Genomic DNA, 17,797 nt, shown 5'->3' on the forward strand with positions numbered 1-17,797 from the left:
CAAAAGCACCATAAATACAATGTGAAAAGTGAAGAAAAACCCTAAAAGCACGTTGCTATATAAAAATAGTACAAATGAAGGTTTAATCCACCTTTTGGAGTCTCTTCACTTCCAGCAGGAGAACAGGCGGAGCGTACAGGAAAAGAGGTATTTCTCATGGCGGGGTCACCCTCCTATGAAAACACAGAGAACACGGGTGGACAATTGTGCCATATATACAGGCTTAGGCACAGCTGAATTAATAAAAAAATTGGAACGAGAAATATATTTAGGGTTATAAAATCTTCTGTTAGCTTTGGCAAGCACTCACATCATTTCCAAGTCTCTGGACGATGTTGATGTACTCGTCGTTGGAGCAATGCCTCGCGTTGTGGTTGGAATTACCCGACACTTGACCAGAGACTTTGTTGTCGTGAATGTTTCTCATGCCACTGGGAACTATTGGACTGGATACGGAAACTGTAACAGAAAATATCAACTTATTTGCTGTTTTTATTTATTTGCATTGACCACAATAAGGAGCATATAATAAAACATTAAAAGTAGGGTTGCACAATATTGGAAAAATCTAACATTGCTAGATTTTTTTATTTTGCGATGTATATATATATATATATATATATATATATATATATATATATATATATATAAATTCACCATATAAGTTCATATCTCTATTTGTAAAGAATTTAAATGTTAGATTGATTGTGATGATTCTGCAGTGGGAGTGCTTCTCCATAAAATCTAATAAACAATAAATAAAATTTCTGGGGTCCCCCGACACACTTTCGTGGTTGTCTGTTCTACTTGCAGTGTGTTTCTCTATTTGCATGTGTTGTGAGTATTTTTATGGAAATGTTTAGTCAGGGATTGATGAATTAATGTTTGCTATTTGCATCTTCATAAAATCTAATAAACAATCTATAAACCTTTTTGAGACCCCCGACACCTTTTCGTTGTGCTCTGTGCTATTTGCAGTGCTGTGTAAGCGCAGGTTTTTTGAGCGCTCTCAAATAAATGCTCCAGAAGTGCGATTAAGTGTGTTTATGTAACGGGTATGTCTCCGACATTTATTACATTTGCTAGGAATATTTATGAATGTCTCCAATAGACCTACAGAGCTGCATTAATGCGTCCTGAAGTGAAACAGCTATAAACTCCAGGAAGATAAAGTCATGGCAAGCAAAACCACAGACCTTTATCTATAATTAAAAGTATAATGAAATAAACTGTGTTCATCTTAACTGAAAGCTACATCGTGTTTGCTGGCCTCATGCATCACGCACCTTTCAGTCAGTCAGTCAGTCAGCATGTCACCTTAAAGGGTTAAACAAATAGCGCACAGCACTACTGCGATTACAAAAAAGTTTACGCTGTTATAATTCGCTTACCTTTTAATACATTTTGGTGCGATTATAACCCACTATTAAAAAAACAACAACTGAATGATTTGAATGAGAAGCTGTAATGCACCCGTGGCGGGATGAATTTTGGTGTAGCCATGTAAAATATTACACAAAATCAACATTGCAAATCCGATGATGTGACCATTGCGAGTGATCGCATTGCGATATCGATGCTGAAACGATATATTGTGCAGCCCTAATTAAAAGTATGCACTCCATTAATATTTTGTCATATTTTACTCACCCATATGCTGTTTCAAACTCTTTAATTCACTTTTGGAATAAAATTACTTAATCTAATCTATGACTCGACATAATCTAAAAGATTACTGTCCCCTAATTGACATTCCATTGACCAAATTCTTCAAAACATTTAACAAGAGATCATAAAGCACATCCATATGAATCAAGGAGTTTAATCCAAATCTTTGAAAGACACTAATTTCTTTATATGACATATTTACACATTTAATTTAAGCTTTTAAATGGACGTAAACATTAGCTATGTTTCCATCCACCTATTTTTATGCGCATTTTAGATTTGCGCATAAAAACAGTTGAAGGAAATGGCAAGATGTGCATCCATTTTGAACGTATGTGCATAAGTGAGTAGGATAAACTTTTTATTCGATAAGAAAAGATGCGCATAAACTACAAATTCCAGTATGCGCATTAAAAAAAGTCATGTGATTTTGTTATAAGAGACCATGTGATGACAAAAATGTGTGTGAATGGACAAACCAGCAGGCTGAGCACGTTGTAAAACATCTGAAATGTTGCTTTGGTCATTCTAAAACGCCTTAATCATCTTAGTATTGGTGTTATTGTATTATTCATTACCTCCAGAACTGTCAAGAGCGTCTGTGCTCCACATCTGATGCCTTCAAACGCCACCACGCATTCATTGTGTCATGGCATTTGTCTTCTGAGGCGCAAGCCATTTATTAAATAAAGAAAAGATTTACGCAGTTTCTACTGTAGCAAATTCCGTCTTTACTGTTGATATTTGGCGCCAGTTAATCAGGAAGTGATGATTTTGTTCTCTTTGACTCATTGGATGGAAACCATGCTTTATTCACACATCTTTTAAGCGAGAATCAGTTTTACGCATAAATGGAAACAGCGATTGTTCAGTGAACATACACAACAACCACATCTGCTTGACATGCAAAAATGAACCTCACTGGTTTTCACATGTCAAGCAAGCATGCTTGAGATTCTGTGAGTCAATCTAAATGCTGCAATCATTATTTGCTGATAAATGGGGCTACAAATGTCTCAAAATGACCATGTCTCTACAGAAGACTTCAATTATACCACTGTTTAAGAGTTTAAGTATAAAGACTTTCAACAGAAGGACTAAAAATCTCTAAAATTGTATTAACAATATCTATCATGTGTTTCATGACCAAACACGAGGCTTAGAAAATAACAGAATAAAAATGTTAGTGAAATAACCCTTTACTAAGGAAGCCAATGGCTGTTTTTCTTCCAGCAATCTTCAGTATACCTTCCTTAGTGTTCAACAGAAGAAAAAAACCCAAACAGGATTAAAAGAAGCGAAAGAGGAGTAAATGATGACATAATTATAATTTTTTTAAGTAAACTATCCCTTTAAGAAGGTAAATACAGATTTATTTACTTGTTTTTACCAGCAAGGGATTTTCTGTTGCATCATTCAGCAAGAGACACGGATAAAAGAAGATTCAATAGGCACAAATCCTATTAAAACCACTTTTCCTTGTGCCCTGAGGTGGTTTAAGACTATAGATGCCAAAAATGGTGACAATCCTCTTGAGGGTCTCGCAGACGAAAATGTGGACTCACCTTGCTGGATCGGTTGGTGCTGGGGGTAGCTGGGTGGGTGGCTGTACTGCATGTAGCCCGCTGGACTCTGTGGCGCATACGGACTGGGCACTGGACTGTTCTGCTGGGGCATGTACCTGCTACCAGAACCCGCCTGAGTTTGAACATATCGGCTGTGGAGTAAGAGTGAAACTGGTCGGTAATCAGACTGGAAATGGAACCAATTTTATTGTTCAGCATATTGTAATTCTTTTAATCACTGCAGGTATATTGGTATGGTTTTATTGAATAGGCCTGTCACAATAATCAATATATCGACTTATTGCACAACACATGGACATGACCTCAATCATTTTTGGTGACGCAATTATATCACACATTAAAAAAAAACAGATTCTAGCAGTATTTTAGCTGATTGTGCAACATCTCAATCTCTATTGTATGTGTCAGTGTCAGTATAGCTAAAAAAAACACCATAGTATTTATTATAAATTACTATAGTATATTTTCATGTGGGTGTTTGACAACTGAAAATAGATGTGGTAGCAGATATCGCAGCCTCTTTTTTGTTAACATTATTATTTTTTTAGGATATGCGTTTTCACATTCTGATTTCAATGCCTGATTAACTTGTTAAGATGACTATAATTAAATAAAATATTCTTAAGAATAAATATTATGCGTTCTTTCGAAGAGTGTACTTGCATTGTGATATTATGTTGTAATTCTGGCATTATGGGATGGGTACAGAATAGCTATACTTTATCTGTATTGGCGCTAAATTATAAAAGACAGAAGTATCGATAAGCTCTGACGTTAACGGTTCTGTTAACGGCACTGGATAATTATTGCTAAATAAACAGTACTTAAAGTATGTTACGTTTCCCGTATGTTTTGTGTTTCACTTTTTTGTTCCTCTTCCGTTGTGTAGTCTGTCCTGTCCTAGGTGTGCAACCATTGGCCGAGAAGGCTATCAATCACCATAACTCGCACTCGGCGCACCAATCAGGAGCTGATCCGCCACATAAAAGGCGTTCGCTTGCGCTGTTCACCAAACTCCTTACTCGTGTCGGCCAGCCTGTTCATTTGTGTTTGTATTATTTTTGTTGTTGTTGTTGTGTAGTTTGTCTCTCGGTTAAGTGATCTATTTATTAGATAAGCTTGCGCAGCTCAATTTAGGATTTATTATTGGGAAGCTGAACGATCTTTATTAGAATTGGATTATCAGATAAGCTCTTGTTTTGCTAATGGCTAACAGTGTGTACTTTACGAGGACTTCGGTAGTTTTGAGCAGCATAGCTGTTTTTGTGTTAGTTTGTGTGAGCCACTTTTGTAGCTATGTTTTGGAATAGGTAAGCAGTTTAGTTAAGCGTCGGATACGCTGAAGATTATAGTTTTGTCTCTGCATTTGTTTTGGTTAGTTTAGTGGGTTGGGGTTTAGTTATATTGTTTTGTTATATTTATTTGTTTGTTTTGGCAACACTCCTGTTTTTCGTTTAATTTAGTTATTTAAAATAACATTCTAAATTCCTATATTCATTGTTTATTAATCTCTGATTAATAAATTGTCATTTTTGTTTCACTTATCATCGGTTGTGTATTCTGATTTTCACCCAGCACCATTAGAGACTCACTGAATGTTATGTCTCATCCAACTTAACAACTTAAACACGTAACAAGTAGCATAATTTAACTGACCAAGCTTTTCTAATTTGCGATATTTGATATTCATCTGCACAGTTGGCAATCACGTGAGAAACACTCATGTTTTCGCCCAACAGTACAACGGCGAGTGCGTCAAGTATAAAAGCCTTCACAGTTCTCGGCTGTTTGCGCACATTCAGCGGAGGCTCAGCTAAGCGCACACGCATAGCTCGCGACACAGACTTGCTCACACACAGCTCGTAAGCTTGCAGAGTGGCGGAGAACCAAGTGGGTTGTATTTCCCAAATGGACACAGACAATGCCTGTTGCAGCAAACGCAACAAGTTGTTTTCTTGTATAAGCGGAAATGCACGCAATCTGGCTAAGCATCTTTTAAAAGTGCGTTAACTGCAGAAAGACAAATGAAAAGTTTTCGACAGCCTAGCTAAAGGTACATCATCCACATCATTATGCTAGCAGTCAATCACATAAGGCAGGGGTCACCAAACTTGTTCCTGGAGGTCCGGTGTCCTGCAGATTTTAGCTTCAACCCTAATCAAACACACCTGAACAAGCTAATCAAGGTCTTACTTGGTATACTTGAAACACCCAGGCAGGTGTTTTGAGGCAAGTTGGAGCTAAACCCTGGAGGGACACCGGCCCTCCAGGGCTGAGATTGGTGACCCCTGACATAAGGTCTCTCTAAATTAGTATCAAAATAATAGTTTAAACACACACATTCGGTTACATCGGATGTGGAACACAGTATTTTTTACATCGGAACACAGTATTTTTTTCCGCAGTAGCCTCAATAAATCTTAAACAATAAAAATGCTTTTACATTACTGCATTTACAAATATACCCTATGAATAACCTAATAATAAACTACGCTTATAAAGAAATTATAAAAAAATGATTTTTTTTACATGAACACCCAAAACAGTTAACTCATTTATGTGAATGAAAAATCTTTATTATTATAATAATTATTATGTGATTAATTAACTGCATTTTGCAACTCAAAGAGGGTATTTTTAACTGCAGCGAGCACAATACACCAAGAAAGAGTCATTTTCCTTCAAACCATTGTACATTCTTTTACAGGATTTTTTTAAATTTATTTGTTTTACAATTATTGTTTTAGTTTTATTTTACATTAAAAACATAATAATAAAACAAAGTGTTGTTAATTCTGTTCAATTTCATTTACATTTTTTCATAACAAAAAATAAAAAAAACACTACAAAAAGTACCGATAAGAGAACCATTAAAGTACAGAACCGATAAGTGGTATCGATAAAAGTAGTAATACCCATAAAACCTTAACAATACCCATCTCTAATGATGAGTGGCATAAAATGGTATTAAAATGACAATAATATCGTTTATCATAATATATTTTTGTGCAATAAATTGTAGAACAAAAAACAGATATCATGACAGGCCTATTATCTACTTACCTTTCTAACCTAAATAAAAAGGAAACTGGAACAGTACCTGGGAGGGCTCGGAGTTATAGTGGTTTGCTGGTAGTTTGACGCCGGACTTCCATGCATGGAATTCTGAGGCATCTTGTACGGTGGTATCATTGGCTGTTGCATTAAACCTTTAAAGCATCAAACAAAGAGGAAATCATGGTTTAAAATGTGGTAAATGATAAGTGCATCTTTGCCATGATGTCTTACATTAGTTTTAACTAATAGAACAAAAACATCCACAAAGATTAAACACTAACCATACTTAATAACACACACTACCATTCAAATGTTTGAGGTAAGTAGTTGTACTATTAATGTGCATTATTAATACATTTGCAGAATGCATTAATTTGATTAAAACCGACAGTAAAGACATTCCTAATATTACAAAAATATATATTTTAAATTAATGCGGCTCTTTTTGGCTTTCTGCATTAAAATTATAGTATTTCTGCCAAAGATGTTAGGTATCGCAACTGCTTTCAAAATTAATAATAAAAAAAATACCAACAAAACACCATATTTGAATTATTTATGTGTAAAATCATTTGAAACTGAAGTTTAGAGGAATGATGCTTACAATTCAGCTTTGCATTACAAAAATAAATTGCACTCTTAATTATTTTAATTAAGTAAACAGTTATTTCAAATATTTAAATTATTTAGCTGTTTTACAGAATGTTGAGATCAAATAAAAGCAGACTTGGTGAGAAGACGACTAGGGCTGTGCGATTAATTGAAATCTTATTGAAATTTTGACATGCGCCATTTCTTAATCTCAATTTTCCTGCAGTATGCTGTTTGAACCAATCATAACACAGTGCGCCTAAACAGAGCATGAAAACAGGAGACCTGCATATACAGAGACGATGAGTTCAGCACAGGAGGATTTAGTGCGAAAAAAAAGTCAACATCTGTGGTGTGGGATCACTTTGGATACAGGAAGGCTAATGTATGGCAGAACCAGGTAATTTGAAAGTCAGTCATATATTGCACCTATAAGTGTGTGGAAAGCGTGAGCGCATTGCTTCCTTCAGCATTTTCAATGTGCTTTGCGGTAGCGCCTTTGTCTCAGAGGATGAAAAACTAACAAAACATTGCTGCTGTTCCGATACAAGTTTTATGTATGGAGAGAATTAAAAAGCACTTGGTGTTCCAGTGTGTTTGTCTGAGGTATCTGAAATGTGTATATTTCATACAAATATGAAGCTGAGTTTGATACGTGACTCTAGGTGCGGCACTCTGAAAACGTACCTTTAAAGTTTGTCTGAAAAGAGATGTTTTTTTAGCTGGGTGCACCTGGATGTGGCAAACAGGTAACTGTGCATGGAATCTACGCGCCTTCATTGCACACAAAAGACGCAATATGAGAATGGCCTATTTCACGGCAGCGTCCCAAAGAGGTCTATGGTCAATGCATGACAAAACAAATCCGTGAACACATACGCAACTACTTCTGAAATTTGGTCAAGCAGAACATCAGAGCCTTACTTGAGTTTGACTGCGTGCGCGCACACACACACACACACATTTGTTTTGCCATTGGGCTGTACTAGACACAAAATTTGTTACAGCTTTACTAGGTGATTTTTATTTTATTTTATGCCTGTTTTAGAGACATGTTACAGGTCTTTAATAAAGATCTAATTGTTTTTCTTTTGAAATATGTTTCAGATTCACATTGTAAACACAGATTCAGTCTGTTTATGACAAAATCATGATTAAAATCGAGATCGCAATATTGTTCAAGTAAATCATGATAGTTTTCTTTAGCCCATATCGCACAGCCCTAAAGAAGACTCCTTTAAAAACATTTTTTGTTTGACCATGAACATTTGAACAGAAGTGCATGCATAAAACCGAAATGCTAAAAGATTGCATTATGGTAGCTTAAAAGTATCAGAATTGTATAAATCTGAAATTGTAAATCAATGTCACTATTAATCAACTCTAACTACAGTCTGTAAATTCAAAAAAGAAGAAATGGGATTTTTAATTCAGGGAGCTCAAGCAGAGGCCACAGAGTAAAAGCATGCCCAGACTAAACAGCTTTATTTCTGCAGTTTCTCCTTACCGCCCTGAACCCCGTATCGGGTGGGCGTACTTTTCTCCCTGAAGACATTGGGGTTCCTGGACAGCACCGTCTGTAGCAGTAGAGGCACATCTCCTTCCGGGTCATCACTGCCCAAGTTGTCCTTCAGCTCTCTAAACACAGAACAGCAAAGAGGGAGTGAGATATGATGCACGATATTAAGGGGGAAATATATGACATTGCAATATTAATTGTTTTTTTGCAATATGAACACAATTTCACCAATTTCACTAGCACTATTTTGAAAGAATCAATAATTTTAGATTGATTTGAGTGATTGGAGCATAAAAATTAATAAATAGTCTGACCATATTTGCTATTTTCATGAGAAACATTCTGGCCAGGAATTCCATATTTGGTTTTCCTGCTTGAATAACTTCTGAAGTTTGTACTTCAAAGTAGTTTGACAAATAATGTGCAGACATTGTACATTATTCAACCGATTATGAGAATGTTGGATCTACAGAGAACAGTCAATACATTGCAATTATGCGTACATGTTAAATGTTTTCGCTCATTCAATTTACACTGAGCTGATTGATCATTGTATGACGAGAGGAAGTCAGAGGTATAAGAAGCTGTCTACTCTATTACAGCTATCATACAATGACTATGCTTACATGGACATCAATAATCGAATGATTTGCCTTAATCTGAATAAGACAATAATAGGAGTAAGGTGTTTACATGAGTTGCTTTTTAAATGTTCCTATCCTGATCCCATTCTACATGTTATAGCACATAGATCCATTAACGCCATTGTATCATCACGCTATACACACTTTTCCTCCGGAGTTTCATGTAATTTCAAGTGTTTCACTTTTAATTTGCTGACTTCAACTGCACTTTCACTTTCATTCAGGAACATTTCACGCATGCCCCCTGTGACAAACGAGGTATTGGATGAGAGTATGAACTGCTGGAAGAGTGTTGTTTTAATGAAATTTCATACCACACGCCAAACGGAAAGAAAAACACGTTCGCATTTCGTAATGCAGGCGTCTGTGGTCCTTCACTGACTTGGTAGGTGCAGAGAATAGTGTCAAACAGCTATGTGTGTATATAGACTATCCTTTCGCAAAATGCGGCGAAAATCCTACACGTTGGTAATAGTTTGATTGCTGTGTTTACATGTCTGTACTGCACCTCAATAACGCAACTAAAATTGGCATACTCCACATGTCTTTATTCCATTTCTGTTTAGTTCGATTATGACTTCAGTCAGATTAAGGTCATTAAAAATCACTGTTTACATGGTAGACTCTTAATCAGAGTATTGTCTTAATCATATTAAAATCGGATTATTTGTGTCTATGTAATCGTACTCAGTGATCAGTCTGCACAGTGCAAACAGCACAAACCTGGATATTTTAGGAAATATAGACATCCTGATCAGCATGCTCCCAGTAAAATAAAGCATACATGTTTTATAAACGTTTTATAAATGAGACACCCCAGAATATTTAAATGGTTATCCTCTTAACTGTTGGCATCTTGTAATCAGAAAAATTTCAGTACATTTAAAATAATAATAATAATAATAATAATAATAATATTCTCAACTCTTACCTTGACAAACTATAATATGCGGTGCTCGGCATAAACAAGTACACCCTCTTTTGAAAATAAATATTTTTATCAATTTCTCAGTAACTACTGCCAATATATGTTAGTGTTTTTAAACAAAATATTTGTATTAAACAATTATATCCATTAAAACAAGAGATTGGTTTGTTAACATTTTTGGGAATTGAAAGATAATACATTTAAATGCAAAGTTAACAGTTTGCTTCAACAATAACAAAAAAAAAAACTGTTGATTTCTCTTGATTTTTCCTGTTCATATAAATCATATTTAACAGTTTTGTAAATATACTAATTAGGGTGTGATCATTTTTGTACTGCAATATTAAGTTTTCTGTACAGTTGAAGTCAAAATTGGGGGAAGTAAATAATACAGGGAGCTAATAATTCAGGAGGGATAATAAATGTGACTTCAACTGTATATGCACTAGGGTTGTGCGATGACCAAGTTGATGTCGAACGATGTCTAATGTGAAACATTGCGATGAACGATGGCATCGTTGTCGTAGGCGGCAGTGAATTAATTATTTATGAATAATTCATTAATTCATAACGAATTAATTATTTATAGCCTACCGTTTCAACTACCTGACCGGCATGATCTTTGTTTTACCCATAACCAAATCATAAATAAATAAAGATAAGTTACACACTAATTACCACCTGTCAATCACGTTTTCTGCGAGACTCTGGCATGAATAGTCAGAGTGATCTGTGTGGTTATAATAGTGTCGACAAACTTGGTTGGTATAAAAAGATGCACAACCAACAGGAACCAACCAACAGTATCTGAGGTTTTCACTAAAATTACTTAGTACAAGTGTGAAAGCGAAAGATTGAAGCAGTGTACTGATGCTGTGACACGTTACCTGATAGATTCAAAAGACAGAAGACTCGTTAAATAGAGACAAGATTAATTAAAAATCACGCTTAACAACTATAGTCAGACGTCATTGATAAACTCTCCAACGTTCATTGCTCTCTGGGGTCTTGTGCTCAAAGCACAACTGCTGAAGCTCAGACACGTACATACATTGCAGCGCATGCCTGTGTGTGGTCACGTGATGTGCGTTTTCAGCGGTATAGTATGGTAGGAGGGCTTTTCCTAAATGCTAGATAAAACGGCAGTGTGGATGTGGATTTTTTAATCCATATTTAAGACATATTAGTGTAAACAGGGCCTAAGTATGTATTTTTTGCGAGCGGGTTGCTGCGACAGGGGCGGGGCGGAGGATCGCAATGCCGGCTCAGCATGGCATCATCAATCGACCCAACCCTGATATGCACAAATATATTATTGTAAAGCATCCCATGGAAAATAATAATTAAAAAGAGAGATCTGTGAGAAGTGTACTTATTTATGCTGGACACTCTATAAGCTCTCATTTTCAAGTGTAAATACCAAATTTAAGTGTAACATTTGAGGGGTTAAGGCCATAAGGTGAGAATGTCCTGAAAAAAAAGATACCCACATGTGTTCGGTTGACACCTGGTTGAGGCTGTGTGCCAGCTGAGACACGAGCGTGTCGTCCCGGCGGGACAGAAGACAGCTGACCTCCTCCGTGATCCTCCCATTGTACAGCAGGCTCTTAGTGGTGGTGGCAGGTAGAGGAGAGGGCAGAGGCAGCTGATTTAACACTGACAAATAAACACAAAACATGAGTTATTTCCCAGCACAACAGCAGGCGTGAAATATTCCTCATTTCTCAGAGACTTCCCATTTCGATCCGAGCCGCAAAGTTATTGCCTGTACAAATCAAGTCCTGTCGCATTGAAAGTTCTGAACAGACATTTAATCCACGTCCTCAAAATCCAATCAAAGAGACGGGCTATTCACACACATATTTACACAGGCTTTTGAAGCTACAGCAAAAGTAAATCAATAGTACTTTGGATAAATGTGTTTAAAGTTCAGTGTATTAAAAGAAAACTCTTTACAGAGGACAAAAAAAGAGAGGTTTTAATCTACATGATGGCCACATGATCATTCAAGCTTTATTTAAGGGTCTGGTAATCTAATGTGTATTTATATAGCGCATTTATAGCGTATTGTCATACACCCAAAGCACTTCACAATCATGAGGGGGTCTCTCCACAACACCATCAGCGTGCAGCATCCACTTGGATGATGCGACGGCAGCCACAGGACAAAGGCGCCAGTGCGCTCACCACACACCAGCTATTGGTGGAGTGAAGAGTCAGTGATAGAGCCAATTTGGTAGATGCGAGGCCATGATTGGTAAGTGCTGATGGATGGATTTTGGCCAGGACACAGGGGTTACTCCCCTACTCTTTACGAGAAGTGCCATGGGATTTTTAATGACCACAGAGTGTAAGGACTTCGGATGACGTCTCATCCGAAAGATGGCGCTCACTGACAGTATAGTGTCCCCTTCACTTTACTGGGGCATTAGGACTCACAGACCACAGGTTGAGCGGCCCCTGCTGGCCTCACTAACACCACTTCCGACAGCAATCTAGTTTTCCCATGTGGTCTCCCATGCTGATACTGACCAGGCTCAGTCCTGCTTAGCTTCAGTGAGAACCCGGTTTTGGGTTGCAGGGTGATTTTGCTGTGGTAAAGTACACCGTTTTTTTTACCCAGGGTCTGCGTACAGCGCTAGTGGCACAAATTTTGTCATCAGTATCCATGCACACCACCTGATTATTGCAACCATGCATACACTCAAAGAGTAAGTTGTGCATGTGCTTTGAATTGTTTTTGTGCTGTGCATTTGACTGTGCACATACACAAATCTATGTGTAAGATAAAGGCCCATATCTTAATTCTATTTTTGTACCCCTACCCCTTCCCCTTGGCCCTTAAAACAGAGCGTGAAAGCAAAGGGCTTCAACATTTACCCCTACGAAATAGCACAGCACTACAAAACCTGCATACGTCACCATATGTCATCGCAAGCTCTTGCTTCATTTAAGATCAACGATGGCAACTGCTCTAGTTATTCCAGTAGCGTTATTTTTTGGTATTTATCTTCAGGAAATCACTGAACCATATCTTATCAAACCGATATAATGTGGCAATAAGATCGTAACTGGACTGTGTATTTACACCATGGCCATATTCATCTATGCAAACACACCAAAACAACATTAACATTATAGCAGACATTGTAAAATGCACATTCCCAGCCACTAGACTTTTCTGACAGGGTATTCGAGTGTCATCAAGTGACAGTATGCTGTGGGACTGCTATACAGGAGTTATTATTAAAAATTATAGATTTAGCAGTTTTAATTTTAGCTTTTTTTAGCCCTTCCCCTTAGCCTTCAAGCTGAAGAGAATTGTGACATCCCTACCCCTTCATGTGAACGTGAGTAAGGGGAAGGGTTTAGGGCTAGAATTGGGATTGGGTCAATGTTTATCTTAAATTAACATTATCATAAGATACTCTCAGGTACCATTTCTGCAAAATTAAGTCACACTAGGTCAAAATGTAATTGCTAAGAGAAGAAAAACATTCCAATTAAAAAAAATTTCTAATTGGAATTTTCTAATTGGAAAGTTTCTAATAGGGCTGCATGATATTGGAAAAATCTGACATTGCGATATTCTGTATATTCTTCAATATATTTTTGCGATATATATTGGGACATGAACACAATTTCACCATTATCATTATCTATTTTGAAAAAACGTATTCATTAGGATTTTACAGGGTGTGAATCATGTATAAAGTAAAATAATATAAGTAAAATAAAAACAGTTCTTTATGGTACAGTCATACAGTATTCAGGTATAAAAATTCAATAATGAAATGTAAAATAACAGTGTATAGGGTCTTCATTGTATTAATTCAGGAAAATAATTCCTCAATAAAGTTATACATGTACTTATTTTGTGCCTGAATGTTTAAAACTATTTTGAAATGCCTTTAACACACATGCAAATGATAAACGTTCACTTTGTTATGGTTATACTGATCAATTATAATGGCAACTTAATATTGCATACCCTGAGTGTGACTACTGCGGACACACACACACACACACACACTGCGATATCAATGCTGAAATGATATATTGTGCAGGTCTAGTTTTGAAATATTTAAAAAGCGACATGTTCAGCATGCACAACTAAAACAACATTGAAGGATTACAGGACCGCATATGCACAGGCGCACACTGTTTCTCTATTGTGGCCTGGCATGAATAATACAGTGTTTTTGTAGGGATGCTACGAAATTAAAATTCTGGGCCAAACTGAAACTGCTGCTCTTGCACTGTTATACTTTTTTTGATGAAAATTGAAAATGTCATTTTCGACCCATCATTTTTGCAGCTGAAAATTTGCTGCGTCCCTACATTTTAGTCAATGTTGACTACACTGTAAAAAATATCTGTAAATTAGAAGTTTACCGTATTTTACGATTCATGTTTTGATTTTTCCCCATTCATTTATGGTTTTGAATTGCATTTATGAGACCTTGATCTCTCCTGAACAACTTTTAACCTTGAAAAGTTTGAAAAAGTGACTTTTATAAACATTTTTTTAGTTTAAGTGATATATTGTCTGGGTTGGTGTTGTATATTATGGTACAAAAACCCCGTAATAAACTGCAGTATATTTTCTGATATTTTAAACACTTATTTGTCTGTATATTATTTTTTATACATTATATTATTTAAAACTACACTGAAAAAAATTATTCAAAGCTGATTCCTTGGATTTACTCAATTTTTTTACGTTAAGTGGTTGTAAACAATTTATTTAGGCTGAATTTAAACAAACAAATTAAGTTGAACATTATTAAATTTAATTTGTTTGCTTAAATTCAACACAAATAAATTGTTTGCAACAGTTTTGCATGCAACACTTTTTTTCAGTGTACTAAAATGTCAATAAAAGTCACTTTGTTAAACTGTTGAGTTGAATTTTCAACATTTAAAGTGGACAGAGCAGAGATCAACATCCCATAATGCAATTCACAGCCGTGAATAAACAGAAAACACTTGTGAATCACAAAAAACGGAAACAGTTAATTAACAGATATTTTTCAGTGCACGCTGTTATCTTTCCACAAAACAATATATATTACAATACACAGTGTATATATATACAAATATGAGCATTTTAATAAACATACTTTACAGCACATTCTATAGATGACAGAAAAAATGTCACTTGCGCACTCTTAAAAACACCAACATGTAACATAAAATTTCTGATTACATTTATAAAGCAATCAACGCCAATATATGACTTGCTTAGGGAGCATTGGATGTGTATATATATATATATATATATATATATATATATATATATATATATATATATATATATATATATATATATATATATATATATACACACACATAGGATAAAAACTTGAGCTCAACTTACGGTCAGTGAGGCTTGCAATCCCAGCGAGAGTGGTGATAGGAACATGAGGCATGTCCCCATTCATGCTGAAGAAGGGCAGGGAGCTCACGTGCACGCACAGGTTGCTCAGTGTCGCTGCTCACTGATCCACCTTTACATCTTTTGCTGCAGGAGGACGAAAAAAACGGGATGACATCACCAATATTATCGAGTTCAGTATTAAAAGTACACGCGCAACCACAGCAAAAACAGCACTTTGCTTTTAAATGAAACATACATTAGTATGTTATGAGAGTGCAAAGCTGTGGATGAAGAAAGCAAGGCTTAAAATTCATGTCACAAGTAAAACAAATACATATACATACACATACATATATATTCATATATACATACTAAAGTCCAAAAGTGAAGAATTGATGTTATTTAATACATGACTGTTCAAGCTACCTCACAGAAGTGCTCTGTTTGTTAACAGAGTTGTCGAATGTTAAAAAAGGTGAATTAAATAATAAATAAGGAACATCCTGGATCTGTTTCTTCACTTTTCTTTAGTCATTTTTTATGTATTATAGAAGTTTCTGAACGAGTTTCAGTATCGGTAGACACTCAAACGACTCAGACTCAAGGGCAAAAAAGCTGATCGGGACATCTCAAATATATATATATATATATATATATATATATATATATATATATATATATATATATATATATATATATATATATATATATATATATATATATATAGTTGCCTTAATTTATTGGGTTTTACAGTACTCAGTTGATTTAAGTTCTCTTCATTTATTGGGTTTTACTGTGCTCAAATTGCTTTCTCTACTCAAATGGTTTGAGCTACCTTAACTCTTTGTGTTTTACAGTGTAGTTGTGTTGTCACGATACTGAAATTTTAAAAACACCCATTTCCCGCTAACATTTGAGCGCAATTTTAAACAGCGCTGGTGTGTCATTGTGTTCACATGCTCAACAGAAACGACTGTGATTGGCTGTGAAGGTCATCAGTTCACTGAACTCTCCACTGTTTACTGTGTGTAACCACAGATACAGGGACACTGGAGTGTTTCAAAGTCACGTCAATCAGCTGGTTTGTCTATAAGCTGACATTCAAGCGATCCGCTGATGAATCGCGGCTTTAAAGCACTTCAGTGTCTCTGTATCTGTGGTACACTCTGTAAACAGCGGTGAGTTCGGTGAACTGATGACCTTTCACAGCCAATCACAGTCACTTCTGGTGAGCATGTGAACACAATAGCAAATCAGTGCTGTTTAGGAACGTGCTCAAATGTTAGCAGGAAATGGGTGTTTTAAAAATTTCAGTATCGTGACAACACAACTACACTGTAAAACACAAAAAGTTAAGGTAGCTCAAACCATTTGAGTAAAGAAAGCAATTTGAGCACAGTAAAACCCAATAAATGAAGAGAACTTAAATCAACTGAGTACTGTAAAACCAAATAAATTAAGGCAACTCAAACTAGGGGTGGGCGGTACACCGGTGTCATAGTCATCACCGGTGTGACATTGCGCCACGACATGGATTTTCTAATACCGTCAATACCGTAATAAATCAATTATGCGCCTTGAACAGCTGCATTTACATCAATAATAGCTAATTCTAAATAATAAGGCATTCAATTTTCTCCAAACGTTCAGTTGTGGTCTGAATACCTGTCCTTATACTACAGGGCTCGAAATTGCAACCATTTTGGTCGCATGTGCGCCCGAAATTTAATCTATGCGCCCTCATAATATATTTGGGAGCATTTGATTTTCTCTATAAACTTGCTGAATCGCTCTACGCTGCTGCTGTATTGGTTCATATTAGCTGTCAATCACTCAACGCTTCCCGCTGTCAGATGACAGGGAGCTTTTGTTACTGCAGGAAATGCAAACGGCTGAAGAATGAAAAGTACACCGGTTTGCAAACCTCACTTAAAGTTATAATAATAATAATGGCGCAGATGACAGCGATCATGACATGAGGTAATTGTTGATCCACCAGCTGAGATCAATCGAGGGTTTTCGGAGAAGGTGCCCGAATCTTGTTGCGTTGCTTTCACTGCGAAATGTCCGCTAAATGTAAAATCTAACACTGTACACATCATCGCCAAAGAAACTCGTTTTTACTAAGTTTACACTGAAACTACGGCTCATAACAAAGAGCAGTATTGCGCCGGTGGTCATCGCGAGAATCCTGCTCTGTCTGCTCATAAATTGGTGCCGCTTTATTCCACAAACAGAGAAAAATGAAGATCAGCTCATAACGGGACAGAGCATTTAAAATGACACAAACCGAAACCAAAACTTAAAGAGTGATAGAAGTGAGACTATTTTTTTGTCCGTTCTTCCTTAAAATGTATATTATTTTGCTATTGAAAGTAATACCATGATATTATACCGTCACCGTTCAAAAGATGAAAAATATCG

The 17,797-nt window shown here is 36.2% G+C and overlaps 1 protein-coding gene across 1 annotated transcript in view; it reads right to left on the reverse strand.

Annotated features, from left to right (window-relative positions):
- LOC130235935 (nipped-B-like protein B) overlaps nucleotides 1–17,797 on the reverse strand; it is a 57,163-nt gene that overhangs the window by 34,025 nt on the left and 5,341 nt on the right. Inside the window, 7 exon segments of the mRNA XM_056466467.1 lie at nucleotides 92–173; nucleotides 311–459; nucleotides 3,234–3,385; nucleotides 6,355–6,463; nucleotides 8,410–8,540; nucleotides 11,484–11,649; nucleotides 15,374–15,517. Of these exon segments, the coding sequence (XP_056322442.1) occupies nucleotides 92–173; nucleotides 311–459; nucleotides 3,234–3,385; nucleotides 6,355–6,463; nucleotides 8,410–8,540; nucleotides 11,484–11,649; nucleotides 15,374–15,437 (853 nt within the window). The 5' untranslated portion in view covers nucleotides 15,438–15,517.

Source organism: Danio aesculapii, chromosome 10, assembly GCF_903798145.1.
Source record: "Danio aesculapii chromosome 10, fDanAes4.1, whole genome shotgun sequence".
In the NCBI taxonomy this organism is placed as follows: domain Eukaryota; kingdom Metazoa; phylum Chordata; class Actinopteri; order Cypriniformes; family Danionidae; genus Danio; species Danio aesculapii.